Source organism: Rasamsonia byssochlamydoides, assembly GCF_041956645.1.
Source record: "Rasamsonia byssochlamydoides strain NRRL 3658 unplaced genomic scaffold VTN77scaffold_43, whole genome shotgun sequence".
Lineage (NCBI taxonomy): Eukaryota > Fungi > Ascomycota > Eurotiomycetes > Eurotiales > Trichocomaceae > Rasamsonia > Rasamsonia byssochlamydoides.
This window is the reverse complement of record NW_027192426.1, coordinates 220884-235871: the sequence shown is the minus strand read 5'-3', so window position 1 is coordinate 235871 and position 14988 is coordinate 220884. Positions and strand designations below refer to the sequence as shown.

Below are 14988 nucleotides of genomic sequence, written 5' to 3'. Positions count from 1 at the left end.
AATAATAATAATAATAATAATAATAATAATAATAATAATAATAATAATAATAATAATAATAATAATAATAATAATATCTTTATTAAAATAAATAACATTTAAATAATTAATTATTTAATCATACAGTCAACTGGTTATAATGAACCCCCTTATAACGATACTCTGGTTATAGCGATACTACCCGCCACCCACAATTATTTTGCCATACAAAATCCTCAATCTCTCGATACTTACGATATTGCTATATTTTGGTCAAAATATCGTTATAACCAGTTAATCTGGGACCAATAAAATGCTTCCTCATGCAATTTCTGACTCTCAGCGGAAGGCACTATGGGCCTGGTATTTTCATCAATATCCAAGGCCTCGTCACAAGGACTGTATAGAGTGGTTCTATGAACAATTCAATCATCGTATAAGTCTCAGAGATCCTTTCTAACCATTTCTCCTATCTTGATCAGGATCCTACCTCACAGACCTCACAAGAATCCTTCTGCCAATGGGCTCCTTACTGGCCAATCCTTGAAGGTATCCTCTTTGACTGGCAGCAACTAATTGAGCAACAAGGTGGAATTATAACTGGTGATATCCTAGTTGAGAAGGCACGTCAAATCTGGCCTCAGATTCGTCAATATTCGCACCTACCTATCCCTGAATTCAGCCAGGTTGACTCACAGGCTTCAAACAATGCCATAATCTCTAAAAATGGACCTAACAGGGAGAGGCTTCTTCAGCAAATACAGCAGTCGAAGAGATGAAGGCTATCCGGACACTATGTAGCGAATATTCAGAGGAGGATATATACAACATGGATGACTGGCTTATTCTGGAGAAGGGGACCTTCTTCTGGGCTTATTATGACCCAATCTCGGCCTGGAGTCGAGAAGGAAAAGAGCTGGATTACTATTGTAGCCTGTACGAATTGTACTGGCTCTGACCGGCTCCCAATATGGTTTATTGGAAATGCAAAGCGACCCTATTCTCTATGCGGACTCAATATAAGCGCCCTTGGAGGATATTGGAGATCCAATAAGAAGGCATGGATGACTTCAGTTCTTATGAGAGAGTGGCTTCTTGCTTTCTACTCTCACATTGGGAGTCGTACAGTCCTTTTATTAATGGATAACTTCAAAGCCCATATCGAAGGCATAGAACTGGCATCTCCTCCATCCAATATTCAGATCCAGTGGCTTCCTGCTAATTCTACGAGCTTTTATCAACCTCTCAATCAAGGAATCATCCAAAATCTCAAGGTCCACTACCAGAAATACTGGCTACGCTTCATCATCCAAGGATTCAAGAATAATACAGATCCATTTACAGCAGTTTCATTATACCATGCAGTTCATTGGGTTCTTTGGGTTTGGAACTATGATATATCTAATACTACAATCTATAACTGTTTTCGAAAAAGCACTATTATCCAGCCTCAAATATCGAACCTACCAAAAGAGCCACAACCAGATCTCTCAGGCCTCTATACTAGGGTTCGAGAGGCAGGTCAAATCCAAGACATGATGAGCCTTTCTCAACCCTCTGGATGAAAATTTTGAGGAGAGCGAAGAGGATACTCTACAGTCGATTATTACCTATCATACTAGCAATGGGAGTGGTGATGCTATAGAGGAGGCTCAGTCTGATATTGAGGAGGGAACAGCACCTATACCAGTACCTGGGCTTCGTATGCTTCTTTGCTATAAGGAGCACTGCGAGGATACTAGAATTAAGGAGATACAGGCTTTGGAGAGGTTGGAGAGGCAATTGGCTTCTAAAGAGCTCAATTCTAGGAGTCAGGCAACTCTAGACTCCTGGATTATGTAATACTCCTATATAGCGATATCTCATTATAGCGATAATTTTCAGTTACCGGGATTATATCATTATAACCAGAGTTGACTGTATAACTAAGTTTTTGTTATGGACCAACAGGATAAGAAGCTATCTAACATAGTAATGCATGATGAGACATAATACCCTGCAAGGCAGAAGAGCAAAGGCTGAGGAAATCATGTAACTTAGCAGGAAGTCCCAAAATATATAATTAAGATAATCTATAGGAGGACTATGTAAAATTTATAGTCTATAAAAGATTATAAAAGTCTATAGAAGGATTATAAGGAAGAGTTCTAAGAAAAACTATAAGTAGAAAGGTATTAAGGATTATAAGAAAAGTTATAAAAGGATAAATACGCCTATTCTTATATTTAGTCTTTCTCTTAATTATATTTAAATATTATCTTATATTAATTACTTAAAAGGGTTAGTAAGATTATAAATTATTATTAGTATACTTTATATAGCTTTAATAAATATGCTTTTAACTTAATTATTCTTATTACTCTTTTGATGTAAAGAGAGAGGCCCTCATTACTTATGTTTATTATTAAGATAATTAGTCTATTATAAGTCTATATTATAGTCAGCATATAATATTCACCCTTATTATTAGTTAGGCATCTTAATCCTTTTAAAATAATTAATCTACGAATTAATAATAACTCTATTAGACCTATATATAAATTAAATACTGTCTTAACCCTAGTTATAGAAGGATTATTATTAATTATTATATTTAATATCTTAAGCAATAATACCCTATGGACTTAGCCTTAGACCCCTAATTAGGCTAGGGCACTAACTAATATTAAACTTATTATTCTGAGTTAACTCTAAGAGTATATTACTAATCTAAAAATAGGTAGGTTAATTAAGCTTTTAAAGCCTAAGTAATTTAATAAAACTTAATCTAAGTTTTAAGGCTTCTTAAATAAATTTATATATATAAATTAATACTAATTATCTTATATTAGAAATAGAAAAGGTTATCTTTATTATAACTTTTAAGACCTGCTTTTAATTAGTTTGAATTTATGCTATAAGATTATAATAATATTATTAATAAAATATTCTTAAATTATTAATTCTTAAAAAATGACTAGATATTAATAAGAAATAAATAGCTAAAAGAAAGCTTTAATAGCTTTAATAAATTAGATTTATATTTTATACTTAAATTTCAATAAATCATTTATACTTAAATTAACATAAGCATATATTATAATCTTTAAAGACAGACTTAAAGAAGATATTAAAGATGAACTAGCTCAGATAAACTAAATACCCTAAATTATATAATTAAAACTATAGTTAGAATTAATAATTAACTGTATAAGTAATGCCAGACTCAAGTAGAGATATAATAATAGTAAAACATTAAATAATAAGACTTCTAAATAAATAGAAGCTATTAAATAAATAAAAGGAAATATTTATAACTAAGGTCTAGGGTTAATGACCTTTATAAACTAAGACTAATAAAACTAGATGCTATTAATTATAAAAAACTATCAAAAGAAAAGGAGAAATAATAATAAGAAAAAAATTATGTTTTAAATATAGAAAACCTGGATATTTCTTAAAAAGCTATCAAAGCAACTAAAAGCAAGAGCTACTATAGAAGGATATAGGATAAATAAAAATAAAATAGCAACTTAGAGTAATATATAAAAATAATAACTATAATAATATACCAGAAAGTTGAGGATGGATCTACTGGCCAGTTAGGAGATTAGAAGACATGGAAATCTATAAAGTATAATAAGAGACTATAGAGATATCAGAAATGCCTGAGTAAGAAGCTCAAATGCCAGATATCGAGTTAGAAGGGACTTAGTGCCCAGGGTCCATAGAAAGTAGAGCAGAGCCAGAAGCCTTTAATTAGTAATAAGGATCAAAAGCATGAAGATTAAAAGACCTTAGAGACTTTTAAATAGAACCTCCAAGATATACTATAGTCGTCAGAAGAAATTCCTTAAGGATACCCTTAGTTAGAGGAAGAATTAATAAGTAATCAGAAACAGCAATGCTTATGTTATAAATAGAACTTAAATATTAGGAAAAAACCTAAGAAATATGGTCAATTCATTATGGCAAAATGGAAAAGTATGATTATAAATAGAGCAGTAGTAACAAAACTTTATAAAAAACATAAAAATGAGAAATTCTAGTAATATGTAAAAAAGCTATAATTAATATCAAAAATTAAATACCAGAATTATGTTATAGTACTTATGAGAGTAAAAAAAATATTTATATTAATACTTTAAGAGATACTTATATTATGATCAACTCTTATAGATTATATATTATGAACCAAACTATCTAATATACCTACTAGAGAAGCAGAAGGTAAGGTGGTTTCTAATTATCCTAGGAGTAGTAGGATAGAATAACTAGATATGCCCTTATAATAGACCAGAGTATCCTTATATAGGGTATTAGAATTATCTATAATATAGATTAATGTACTAGATTATAAAGATTATAATTATTACAGACTAATAGGATAGGAAGCTGTCTAATACAGTAATACATGATGAGACATAGTACCCTATAAGGCAGGAGAGTAAGGCTGAGGAAATTATATGATTTAGCAGGACGTCCCAAAACATATGACTAGGATAATCTATAGAAAGACTATATAAGAGAGTCTATAAAAGATTATAAAAGTAAGTCTTAAAAAAAAAACTGTAAAAAATGTCTAAGAAAGATTATAAGTAGAAAGGTATTAAGGATTATAAGTCTATACTGCAATCAGGATATAGCATCGACCCCTGTTGCCAGTCAGGCATCTTGATCCTTCAAAACGGCCAATCCAGGAATCGACGACTCTGTCAGACCTGCGCATAACAGTTTTATTCTTTATTAAGAGTTTTTTAATATTAAAGTATTTATAAGGTTAGATTTTATTAAGATATTATTTTAAAAGTTATCTTATGTATACTATAGTATTTTAGTTTTATTTGAATATTTAATTGTTATTATATTAAGTAATTAAATCATATTATAATTATATAATTTTATTATAATTTTATTATATTTTTATTAATATAATTTATATATAATCTATTAATTAAATTTTATATTTTTAGAATTGTTAAAATATTAATTAAAATACCTAGGCTAAATTATATAAAAATTCAAAACCATTTTAAAGTTCTAAAAAATCAAAAATTTAAAAATTTTTCAAAAAAGAAAACTCAAAATATAATATTAGGGTTAACCATAGTCATGTGACTATATACTATATCTAATCTGGACTAGTCTATAGCCTACCTTGCCTAGGTAATTTATATTTATAATATTATTAAAATAATATTTAGCAGTAAAATATATAATATATTTTAAATCAAATCCTATGTGGGCTTGGCATAGGCTAGGTGGGCTGAGCTCTAGGTGGGCTCAACTTTAAGCCCATAAAGTATTAAGGTTATAAATAAAGGCTTGATAAATAGATACTTATATTAATATACTACTCTAAACTCTATTAACCCTAAGGCTTTTCTATTAAAATAACCTATATTATATCTTATACTAATATTATATCTAATTCTTGTCACGGCATGGATTCTAGGGAGCATTCTAGGAGCCAAACCACTGCACCACTGGCAAAAGACTAGGATGTGAAGCCAAATGGCTTCACACTGCTCTCGCTTATATAGCTTCTTGCCACACCGTCACAATTCTATTCTTTAGTTGTGTATTAATATAGTTATGTACCTTAATCTTATTTATACTTAATATATAGTTAAAGACTTACTGACTAAAGGCTCTTAACTCTATAGTTTCTTTATTCTTTTAGATTAATTTTAATCATATTTACTATCTTTATAGTTTTTCTAGCTTATTTTAAAGATAAGGTTATCTTTATTTTTTAAGGGTAGTTAGTATATATTATATATATATTTCTTATTTATTGCTATATTACTACTCTATACTACCTAATCATCTATACCTAGATTACTACTCTTATAGATAGTTAGCCAGTTTAATAGTTAATGATCATCTTCATAAACCAATACTTCCTCATGGGGTTTCTGGAATCTGTTGCCAATATAAATCTTATCAAATAAATAGTTTGTTATTTTTCTCCTTATATTTATATTTATCATATACTTATATATAAAAGGTTTTATTATCTAGTATAATTATACCTTTACTAATCTTACTAATTATTAGGGTATTAATAGCTATAATATTAGAAACAGTTATTTATATATATAAATTATAAATAAATAATAATTAGACATACTCTTCCCTTAATATTTAATATTAAATATTAATAGCTTACCTTTATATAATAATAAATTAGAATAATATTATTTATAGCTTAATTAGTATTTTAACTAACTAGAGCCATTAGATTTAAGGAATTTATTTTATTATTTCAGATATATTTAATAAGGTATTTTAAGTATCTAGCTTTAACTTAAGCTTTTATTTAATAATAGCTTAAAATTAGCCTCCTATATATATATCCCCTTGGCTGATATGCTTGTGCAAATTAGCGCCTTGGCATAGATAAATTGATATATTGGCTGAATTTCACACCGCCTTCAAGTATTGTCGGCAGGCAATATATGATGGCTGTAACTAATATTGACAACTCAAGTTTCCATAATCGAAAACTGTGCTAATTTGCACAAGCATGTCAGCCAAGGGGATGATATATTAAGTTTATATATTATATACTTACTCAGGCTATTGAAGAATTATTTAGAATAATTAGAACTTATATGTAAGGATTAAGAGATCTAAAAGAATTTCTTAAGAAGGGATAGCATAAATAAGCTAAATGATATTAAATCACTATATATAATAGAACTAATTAATAGTTTCCTAAAAAGCCTAATATACCAAGACTGTATATATAGGTATATATGTGACTTATGCCTAAAGGGACCTATACATAGTTCCATACTCTTCTGTGACCTTCAATTACATGCATGCCTTGCCTTGTGCCTTAATGCCTTAGCTTCTCACATATATTCTCTTATCTAATTAGGCTATTAGGGCAAAAAAAGAGTAGTTAGAACTATTAAAGTAGCTAATAGCCTAAGCCTATTAGAATAATATAACTAAATAAGAGTAATAATAAGGGTTAAATTCTATATAGAACTAAACACTAGTCTCCTAAGGAGTTAACATAAGTAGCTCTAAATATATTATAGGTCATATGATTTAGTCACATGATATAAGAAAAGTGGTGGTAAGGTTCAGGCCGACTGCTTACTCAGGCCGAGTCTTGGCGCTGCGTTATATAGGGCTTCAAGAATCATGTGATCTTTCAGAACACAGTATGAATTCATCATCATCGTTGGAAAAAAAAAAGGAAAAGGAAGAGAAAGAGAAAAAGTTAGAGAGGGTGTGGATATCCATTTGGGAGTGTTTGTATTGACCCCTTCAGGCAATAGTCCCTAGTGATATAAACTGAATCAACTACCACTGTGCCTTGTCCTTAGTTACTTCTCTTTGCCATGAACGACCACCATTCTTAGTGTTGTCACCAGTATTTTGCCCCCTTTTCTCAATCTCATCAGGCTCACGTACCATCTGTTGATCACTATGATTAACTGCCCATTCAGCCCCCCTATTGTCTGGAGTCCCGCGATCTCCAAGGTTGCTGTCCTTGATATTCATGCCTCTGTCATTTAAAAAGGGCTGTTCTCCAGCTTGACGAGAAATTTGTGGAGAGGATGTGTGTAATCCATGTGTGTCACCCAGAACACTTGCACGAGGATCGCTTGAAGAAGGATCACATGTTCTCATGCTGCTCAGGGAGTCTGACCTTTTAAACTCGACTTCATCTGTCTTGCAACTGGCGTGCATGTCACCCTTATGATGACTGTTTCCAATAAATCCCTGTCCTTTAAGGAGACCCTACATAATAATAGTCAGCATCAATGTCTTATGGTTTTTTTATGATTCTTGTATTACCTCGGCATGCAAAAGTCGCCCTATGAGCTCAGTCTTTGATAGAACACCTAGCTCTCTGCTCTCCTTGGTGATATCCCTCTTGTCCTCTGTGCCAAAAATCTTTTCGATGATTCCTAAAACTCTATTAGCAAATGTTACAGATAGTGTAATAAAGCCCTACCTTTCTCCCTGTATTTGAATATAAACTTCGCAAATGGTTCTTGCAGGCTATCAATGTATTTTGGATTCTCTGTGTTATGAATATACCTTTCTGCGCTCCCAAACTGAACGTGATGCGAGGGCAAATGCGAGTCAGGAATATGTGAGGAAAACGAGAAACGCCTGCTCGAGTGAGCCTGTTCATTGGAAAAAAGTCCAAAACCAGGCGAATCCTTGGATGTGGGACTGGTCAAATGAGGTGGTTGGAAAGGCAGATTTCCTTGGCCCCTAAGTCCCCTTCCTCTATTGAGTGGAGGTTCATGTTCATGATGTCTAGACAGGATTTCGATCCTTTCAGGACTCATCATACCATATCTGTCGTCATTGCCCTGATTTGTGCCTGGAAAACCCCGATAAGAGCGGACTTCCTCTGCTGACCTGGTTGAATTCCAAGGACGCCGGTCACTAGGAATCCTATCACCAGGAGTTCCACTGGAACGGGGAGACACCCAAGTCTCAATCTCGATATCGTGTTGATCATCCACCTTGGATCTCTTACCCGTGTCATGTAACGGCGTGTCATCAATTAGATGCGGGGTGTTGATCTTTGTACCATTCTCCCAGCGGTCTTGTGTCTTTGATGAGTCTTGAATCTCTGCATATTCAGCCTCCCACTCATTTTCAATTTTATTTTCGTTATCCGTATTACTGCCCTTGCTTTTGTCACCTTCTCGGGGGCCAGAATTTTGCTTCTCTTCCTCCTCTGGTGTATCCCACTCCCCGTCTGTTTTCGTCGGACTGCTGCCATTCTTTTCAGACTGACTGGCTTTTTCTCCTCTATGGCCATGAGGACAGTGGTCATGACTTTGACCTTTGTGAAACTCAACCGGGATGCTCTCTCCATTGCTCTTAGCCGTCCAAGCCATGTGCCGCTGGCTGCGCCTAGACTCTTTGAACGTGGATGATCGTTGATCCTTTGTTTCGGACCAGAGGCCTTGAATACTGTTTGCTCGACTGCTCTCTCTTCCAGGATAACCGGAGTTAAGGGAATCATGATGATGCCATTGGCCAGTGGGCCGTATTTGCAAGTTAGGTGAGATTATGTAGCAATAATCCTCTATGTCGCTATGAGCCGTAAGCTCCTCGCTGTATTGTACGATATCTGCGCTTGTGGTGTTGAGCGTTCTAGAAGAAGCATACTTGCAGATGCTCGCACGAACTAGAGTTGTCTCGAAAGAATGAAGATCAGCTGAAGTCCTCATGGACGACTGAACAACAGACCGGTCAATATCACATTGAGCAACCGGTGGCTTTTGCTTAAGCTTTGGAGAACCGATGTCCCGCTCATCTGGTAGCGACATAGAATGCTGTTCTCGTTGGCGCAGGTCTCGGTCATGCCGACAGACCTTTAGAGTTCCTTGAGCGGTTGTACAGTCAATGCTGCACTCACTCGGTCTCGTTGGTGGGCTCAAAGCAGCTATTATCACTTCCTCTCGACAATCGTACTCTCCTTTACCATAGTTGTATTCTGGTCCGGAGATGGCTCTGTCCTTCGATCCATCAAGTGTCGTCCTCCTACTAGCCAATTCGAGTTTACTTCCAACATATGGGATGGGTTCTTCATGCAGCGATTGAATTTTATTTCTCACACCAATCGTAGCGCCTCTCGTATTCTGACTGACCCATGGACCGCAGCCTAGAGGAGATGTCGCAGACTCTGGCGATATAGAACCGTCCGAGATGGTATCAAACAGAGACTCTTGGCTGTTTTTGCGGTGAAGGCATCGTAAGACGTAGACCTCGATCGATCCAAGATGATTGGAATGACTCGATTGCTTTGGGCTAGCACAAGATATCGTATTCACTGAAGGTGAAGCGTAAGCTTAGGGTATAGTGAAAGCTGTGTACGTGACTTGTACAATATATGGCCCTTACAAGTATTGAGAGGTGCAAAACACCACGCCTTGCCCACGCATTCGCCTGTTGGGAGATACTCCTCTTTCTGGCGGACTCTGAACTCCACTGAGGTGCCTCGTTGGGGGGTGCCAGAAGCAATAGCACATGGCTCAGGAAGTGCAATGTCACATCTGTTGCGGTTACATTGGTACAACCCATCGATAAAGACGAACATTGATAGGCCCTCAGAGATGAAACAATTCGACTTCAAACTGATAGCAAAGGGCGTTGAGCCAGGAGGAATTGCGATATAACTCTCCACTACCCTATCTCCATAGGTGGTCGCGTATTCAGTAAATGGCTTTGTATCTGCCTGTTCCACTTGGCAGATGAGATTTTGAAGAGTTGGCATCTTTGAGGTTGAAAGGGACTAAAGCATCAAGTCCCTAGAAGGATCCTGTATTAGCCAAAGACCTCCCCTTCTATCGTCCTCGAAACAACCAAGACGATCTAATACCAGGAAGGTACGCTGTTGGGTGAAAGGCGAATCATCATCTCTGTTGATAGTGATTATACATTATGGCAAGGAAAAGATTGGTTGGCGGTTTGAAGTTAGTCCACAATTGGGATGGAAGTTTGAGTTAATTTGACAGATTGAGGTTTCATTTGTAATGGTCCTGAAGTTTGTCCAACAGTGACTTGGGTGTTATTATTCCCTTTTAGTAATTATGTAAATGATAGGGGCAGCAAAGGACCAGGTAGATGCAGGGGTTCCAGGAGCACTTCCTCTTAGGAATCACATGGTTCATCGGAATTAGAACCCTGGTCTGTCACCACTTAAGACGAATAGCCACCAAAGAAGATCACTTTTGTAATGGGGGGAGTCGAGCAAACTGAACAAATAAAGCACGATCACAAAAAAAGCCAGGGGAGGGAAAGAATAGGTAAATAAATGCTCGACCCAATTAGCTTTTCAAATGAAGAAAATAGACAGAGAGGCTTAAAGATGAACATTTACCAGCTGCTTAATAACAAGTGACAAGTTTACAAGCACATCTGTTGTTGTTGATTTCCTTTAGCGTCCTCTGCAGGGCCACGCCATAGCCTAATTATGCTGACTAATCACATGACCTTACTCCGAGTTAGGGCAACTACAGTACTCTGTAGCACATACTCTGTATATTAAAATATATAAATCGAAGCAGAACAACCCATCTGGGTTGTCTTAAGGCAGTGATTTGGGCATACAAATGTATAATTCCAGTCAATCAAAGTGCATTATTGCAAGCCGCAGGAGGTAGTAGGTGTTATGAACAATGTCATTACAACAAAATCGAATCAGATATTGGACATTGTGACATTATTTATCCTTTAGGATCTAATTAATGGTTACTGCTAAACTGGGCCAGAAACCTCTTTAAGGTCTTATGGGAAAAAAAAGCAAAGAGGGGCAGTGAGAGAGAAAAAAAAAACAAGAAAATAAAGAAAGAAACCTTCGACAGCTGTCCAGGCTGGCTGTAGGTGTGGATTTCTGTGCCTTGCCTTTACCATCCATCGTCTGTTTCGGTTCTCCATACGCTACGGAGTACTCCGTACTTCGCCACTTTCCCCACTTGCCCCCCCACCCCCGAAGCACCCTTCGGGTTCCAGTCTCTTCCAGACCGTTGTACTCCGTACTCCGTAGCTCCGTCCTCGGGCGGTACCGTGTACGGGCTATTATTATTATTAGCCTTGGCCACTCCGTTCACATCCTGTCAAAACACCAAGCCCCGAACTTTGCCATTAATCCATGGCATGATGTCAACCGCTTAAACTTGATCTCTTTGCATCATATCTTTTTGTCTTCTTTTCCATGTGTTTCTGGTTGGAACAATTCTCGGTATGTACCCACTTTTCATTACCTGGTCGTGCTTGCCGCATATCAACGTCCCATTCTCATTTACGTCAGCTTCACATGCCCCGACTCCCAAGATCAGTAGCCCTCGTGATGTTATCCATCTCTGAAACTCCCATCTGTCTCGCTGAGTCATTAGGTCAGACCTGTTCCAGATAAAGGGAATTTACTTCAGTGCCGAATGCGCTGTATTTCATTTTCTGCCCTTTTTGCTCTTTTTTGGGGGGGGGGAGCTTCTGTGACAAGCTCCTTTTAGGCCGACCTATATTCTGCACCTTCCCCTGCTCCCCTCCCCCGCGGCTTCTCCCATCTCACACTGGCTTAGCAAATCTATATTTATATTGTTCTGCCTATTGACCTCTGCTTCTGTCCAATAGGAAGGTGCTAAAGTTTTCGTGTGCTTTCAGGTATTTTGATAGGGCATGCCTGAGTAGCTTGACCTCTTGTCAGGAGACTATCATTGGCATTGCGTATCCCCGTTCGGATAGTTGTTGGCCCTTCCCTCTACACTCCCTCCAATGCTGAGAGATTCCAGATTGCTGAAAACTACCGACTTTGTCGTATAGTCGTGGATGATGCTCTTTTGGTTTAATCCCGGCGTTCTTCACTGGGTCATGTTCGATTGAGGAGATCATCCTCTCTTTTCAGAAAGAGAATTAACCAGCGTTGAAAAAAATGGGAAATCAATCTTCTCCTCATGTCGTACGGAGGTTCCTTCCAGAGCCTATCGAAACCTCATCGAGGTCTAGTAAACGCCATGGGCCCGAACCTACGGATACCTGTCAGATGTCTCTTGGCGAATCTAAAAACGTGAATGGCGACGATCCACGATCTCTTGGACAGCGCGATATTGCTTGCGAGGACACTTTTAGTTCAGTGCATTCACTTATCGACGCCCAGAAACATGAGTCAGAGCCTACGGAAACCGCGAGGAGGAAGAGAAGGTTCTTGCCACAACCTACAGAGACATCTACCCGTAGCTCTAGGAATCATCTAGCGATATCCAGGGCAGAGGATGAAAATAAATCTGTGAAGACGTCACCTCCGGAGTCCATACGCACACATGACATGTCGTCTACAGGTTCTGGTCTATCGACAAAACATCGAGCCTTGCCGCAACCCATAGAGACGAGTTCCATGACTTCCAAATCATCATTGCAGCAGCATCAGACTTCCACTGCACCTGATTTGAATCATTCAGCGAGAGAATCCAGCAGAGATAAGGGTGGGAGGAAGCCTGCGAGAAGGTTTCTTCCTGAGCCGATTGAGTCAATTAAGCTGAGCAGGCGCCAAGGTCTTGGTGGCTCTGAAGGTCGAGACTGTGGGAATTCGACCAAACCGACGGACCCTTCCAACGTTTCTCCCGTGAGGAATACTCCTCGAAAGTTCGCACCTCAACTCATAGAGACTGCAAAGCGCTCGTTTCGAAAAGGCGAGGCTAGAGCTACGCTGGTTGCGAATTGTGATGGGGATCAATTACCAGAGTACATTAACAGATTACGGCATACCCGTTTATCTTGTATATTATATGACCCGTTGGCCGAGGGTGAAGAGACTGTTTCTCGACCGCCAGAATCACGCTTTTCATATGCGAGCCTTGTACGGCGAAAAGAAGGGAGGACACACTCATTTCGTGTGCCAGACTTGCCACCAATCCCATCGAATAGTGGCGAAGGTTCCGAAGGCTCAGACGTGCCTTCTCTCTCAACTTCTCCTTCCACGTCATCTGATGAGAGTGCCAAGCGCTCGAAGATAAGAGATCAGTTTCGGGAGAGTTGCGATGAACGTTTCTCAGGATACCTCCTCTCTCTAGCGGCACGCTCTGCCGAAAAACAGTTGAGAGACCAGGCTCTGGCAGCATTTCCGAATGAGCAGGTTCATCAACCTGTTTCACACTTTGCCATCGACAGAGACGAGGAGGAGTCGGACGGCGAGGACCAAAAAGTTGAAGTCGTCCTACGTGGTATCAAGGATAACATAGTTACTTTCCGACGGGAATCTACCGCTGATCTGTCATGGGAAGTCGAACAGATGCGTCGGCACAAAGAGGAGGCGGAACTGAGAGGTTGCGAACAGAAGAATATAGATGTTCGTGATTCAAGGTTCTCCGCGGCGGCTATAGCGGCGCGGCAAGCCGTTGACAAAGCAGACCTTACCTCTAATGCGGCTTTCCTTGGGGGATGGCAGAAGGACGTGGGATTGGTGCAGATGAGACATGCTGCCAGTCCACCGATGCTGGGAAATGACCTGGTCTTTCCATTCAGTTTGTCTCCTCAAGCAACCAGATGTGAAAATGATCAAGGATTGGCTTCGCACCAGGAATCGCACGATAGGGAAGATAGAAAGTCTACAGGACTCTGGTGCGCGAATTCCCGTACTGAGCATGAAGATGGAGCTGGCCTCTGGATGGGTTTGTGCCGGAAGGATGACGAGCTTAGCCAGTCACCATCGAAACATTTCAGATCTGGGATTGTGACACCAACACCTGATATTGATGGCGAGTCTTATCTAAGTTTGAACAAGGCCGCTTCCCATAGTCCCAGCGCTCAACTTCTTATAACGCCTCCCGAATCGGAATCTTCTCTTGATCACATGGATAAGATGCCGAGTCTCGAAGAGGAAATAGATCGAGAATTCAATGATGGGTTTGTTACCCAGGTCTATAATTATCTTTCCCTCGGATACCCATCCGTGGCGCGCTATTACGACTATGAACTCAGCAAGATCTCCGGCATACCTGTCGAAGACCTCAGGCGTGATGACCTGCGCACTGATGCTAAGGGCTATGTTGGTGCGCCAGAAGGTGTTGGAGTGAATGAGGAAGGTGTCACGGGAGGTAGGTGTATGCGATGGACGGCTTTACGCTTGTATATACGGGAATGGGCGAGACAACAGCCGAGAATGGCTGGAAATGACAGCAACCTCGACACTTGGGGGGTTCGGGAACGCAGGGGAAGCTGGGCCGTTTGAGCCCTATGTCATGCTCTTCATGGATTGCTTCTGTCTTGTGCTAGCATTCTTAGGATCATGATCAGAACTCGCTCATCTTTGCGAGGTGTTTTGAGGATCACAGGGGGATGGGAGGCGTACACTACTACATCTTATACGTTTATTTAATGTTGATAACCATCATTTCCCTTGTTGTCGATGACCAGCACTATAAATATGTCAATTTTACATCTACTGTTTCAATGATGTGTGAATGGTCTCTTTGTAGAAATTCTGGAGATTTCCATCGATTATACTCAATTGCATAGGCACGATACATTAGTAGCGACTGTTTC

The 14988-nt window shown here is 38.5% G+C and overlaps 3 protein-coding genes across 3 annotated transcripts; 2 read left to right on the top strand and 1 right to left on the bottom strand.

Annotated features, from left to right (window-relative positions):
• Positions 1 to 812: 812 nt before the first annotated feature.
• VTN77DRAFT_5926 (uncharacterized protein) lies at positions 813 to 1544 on the top strand (the record flags this gene model as incomplete). Its single annotated transcript, XM_069422147.1, has 1 exon — positions 813 to 1544. The coding sequence occupies one exon, from the start codon at positions 813 to 815 to the stop codon at positions 1542 to 1544; it is 732 nt and encodes a 243-aa protein (XP_069276639.1).
• A 5734-nt stretch (positions 1545 to 7278) lies between these two features.
• On the bottom strand, positions 7279 to 10222 carry VTN77DRAFT_5925 (uncharacterized protein; the record flags this gene model as incomplete). Its single annotated transcript, XM_069422146.1, has 4 exons — positions 7279 to 7719; positions 7777 to 7889; positions 7937 to 9778; positions 9850 to 10222. The coding sequence occupies 4 exons, from the start codon at positions 10220 to 10222 to the stop codon at positions 7279 to 7281; spliced, it is 2769 nt and encodes a 922-aa protein (XP_069276638.1).
• Positions 10223 to 12379: 2157 nt separating this feature from the next.
• VTN77DRAFT_5924 (uncharacterized protein) lies at positions 12380 to 14674 on the top strand (the record flags this gene model as incomplete). The annotated part of the gene is made up of 1 exon (XM_069422145.1): positions 12380 to 14674. One exon carries the CDS (start codon positions 12380 to 12382, stop codon positions 14672 to 14674), a length of 2295 nt encoding a protein of 764 aa, XP_069276637.1.
• Between the last annotated feature and the right edge of the window lie 314 nt (positions 14675 to 14988).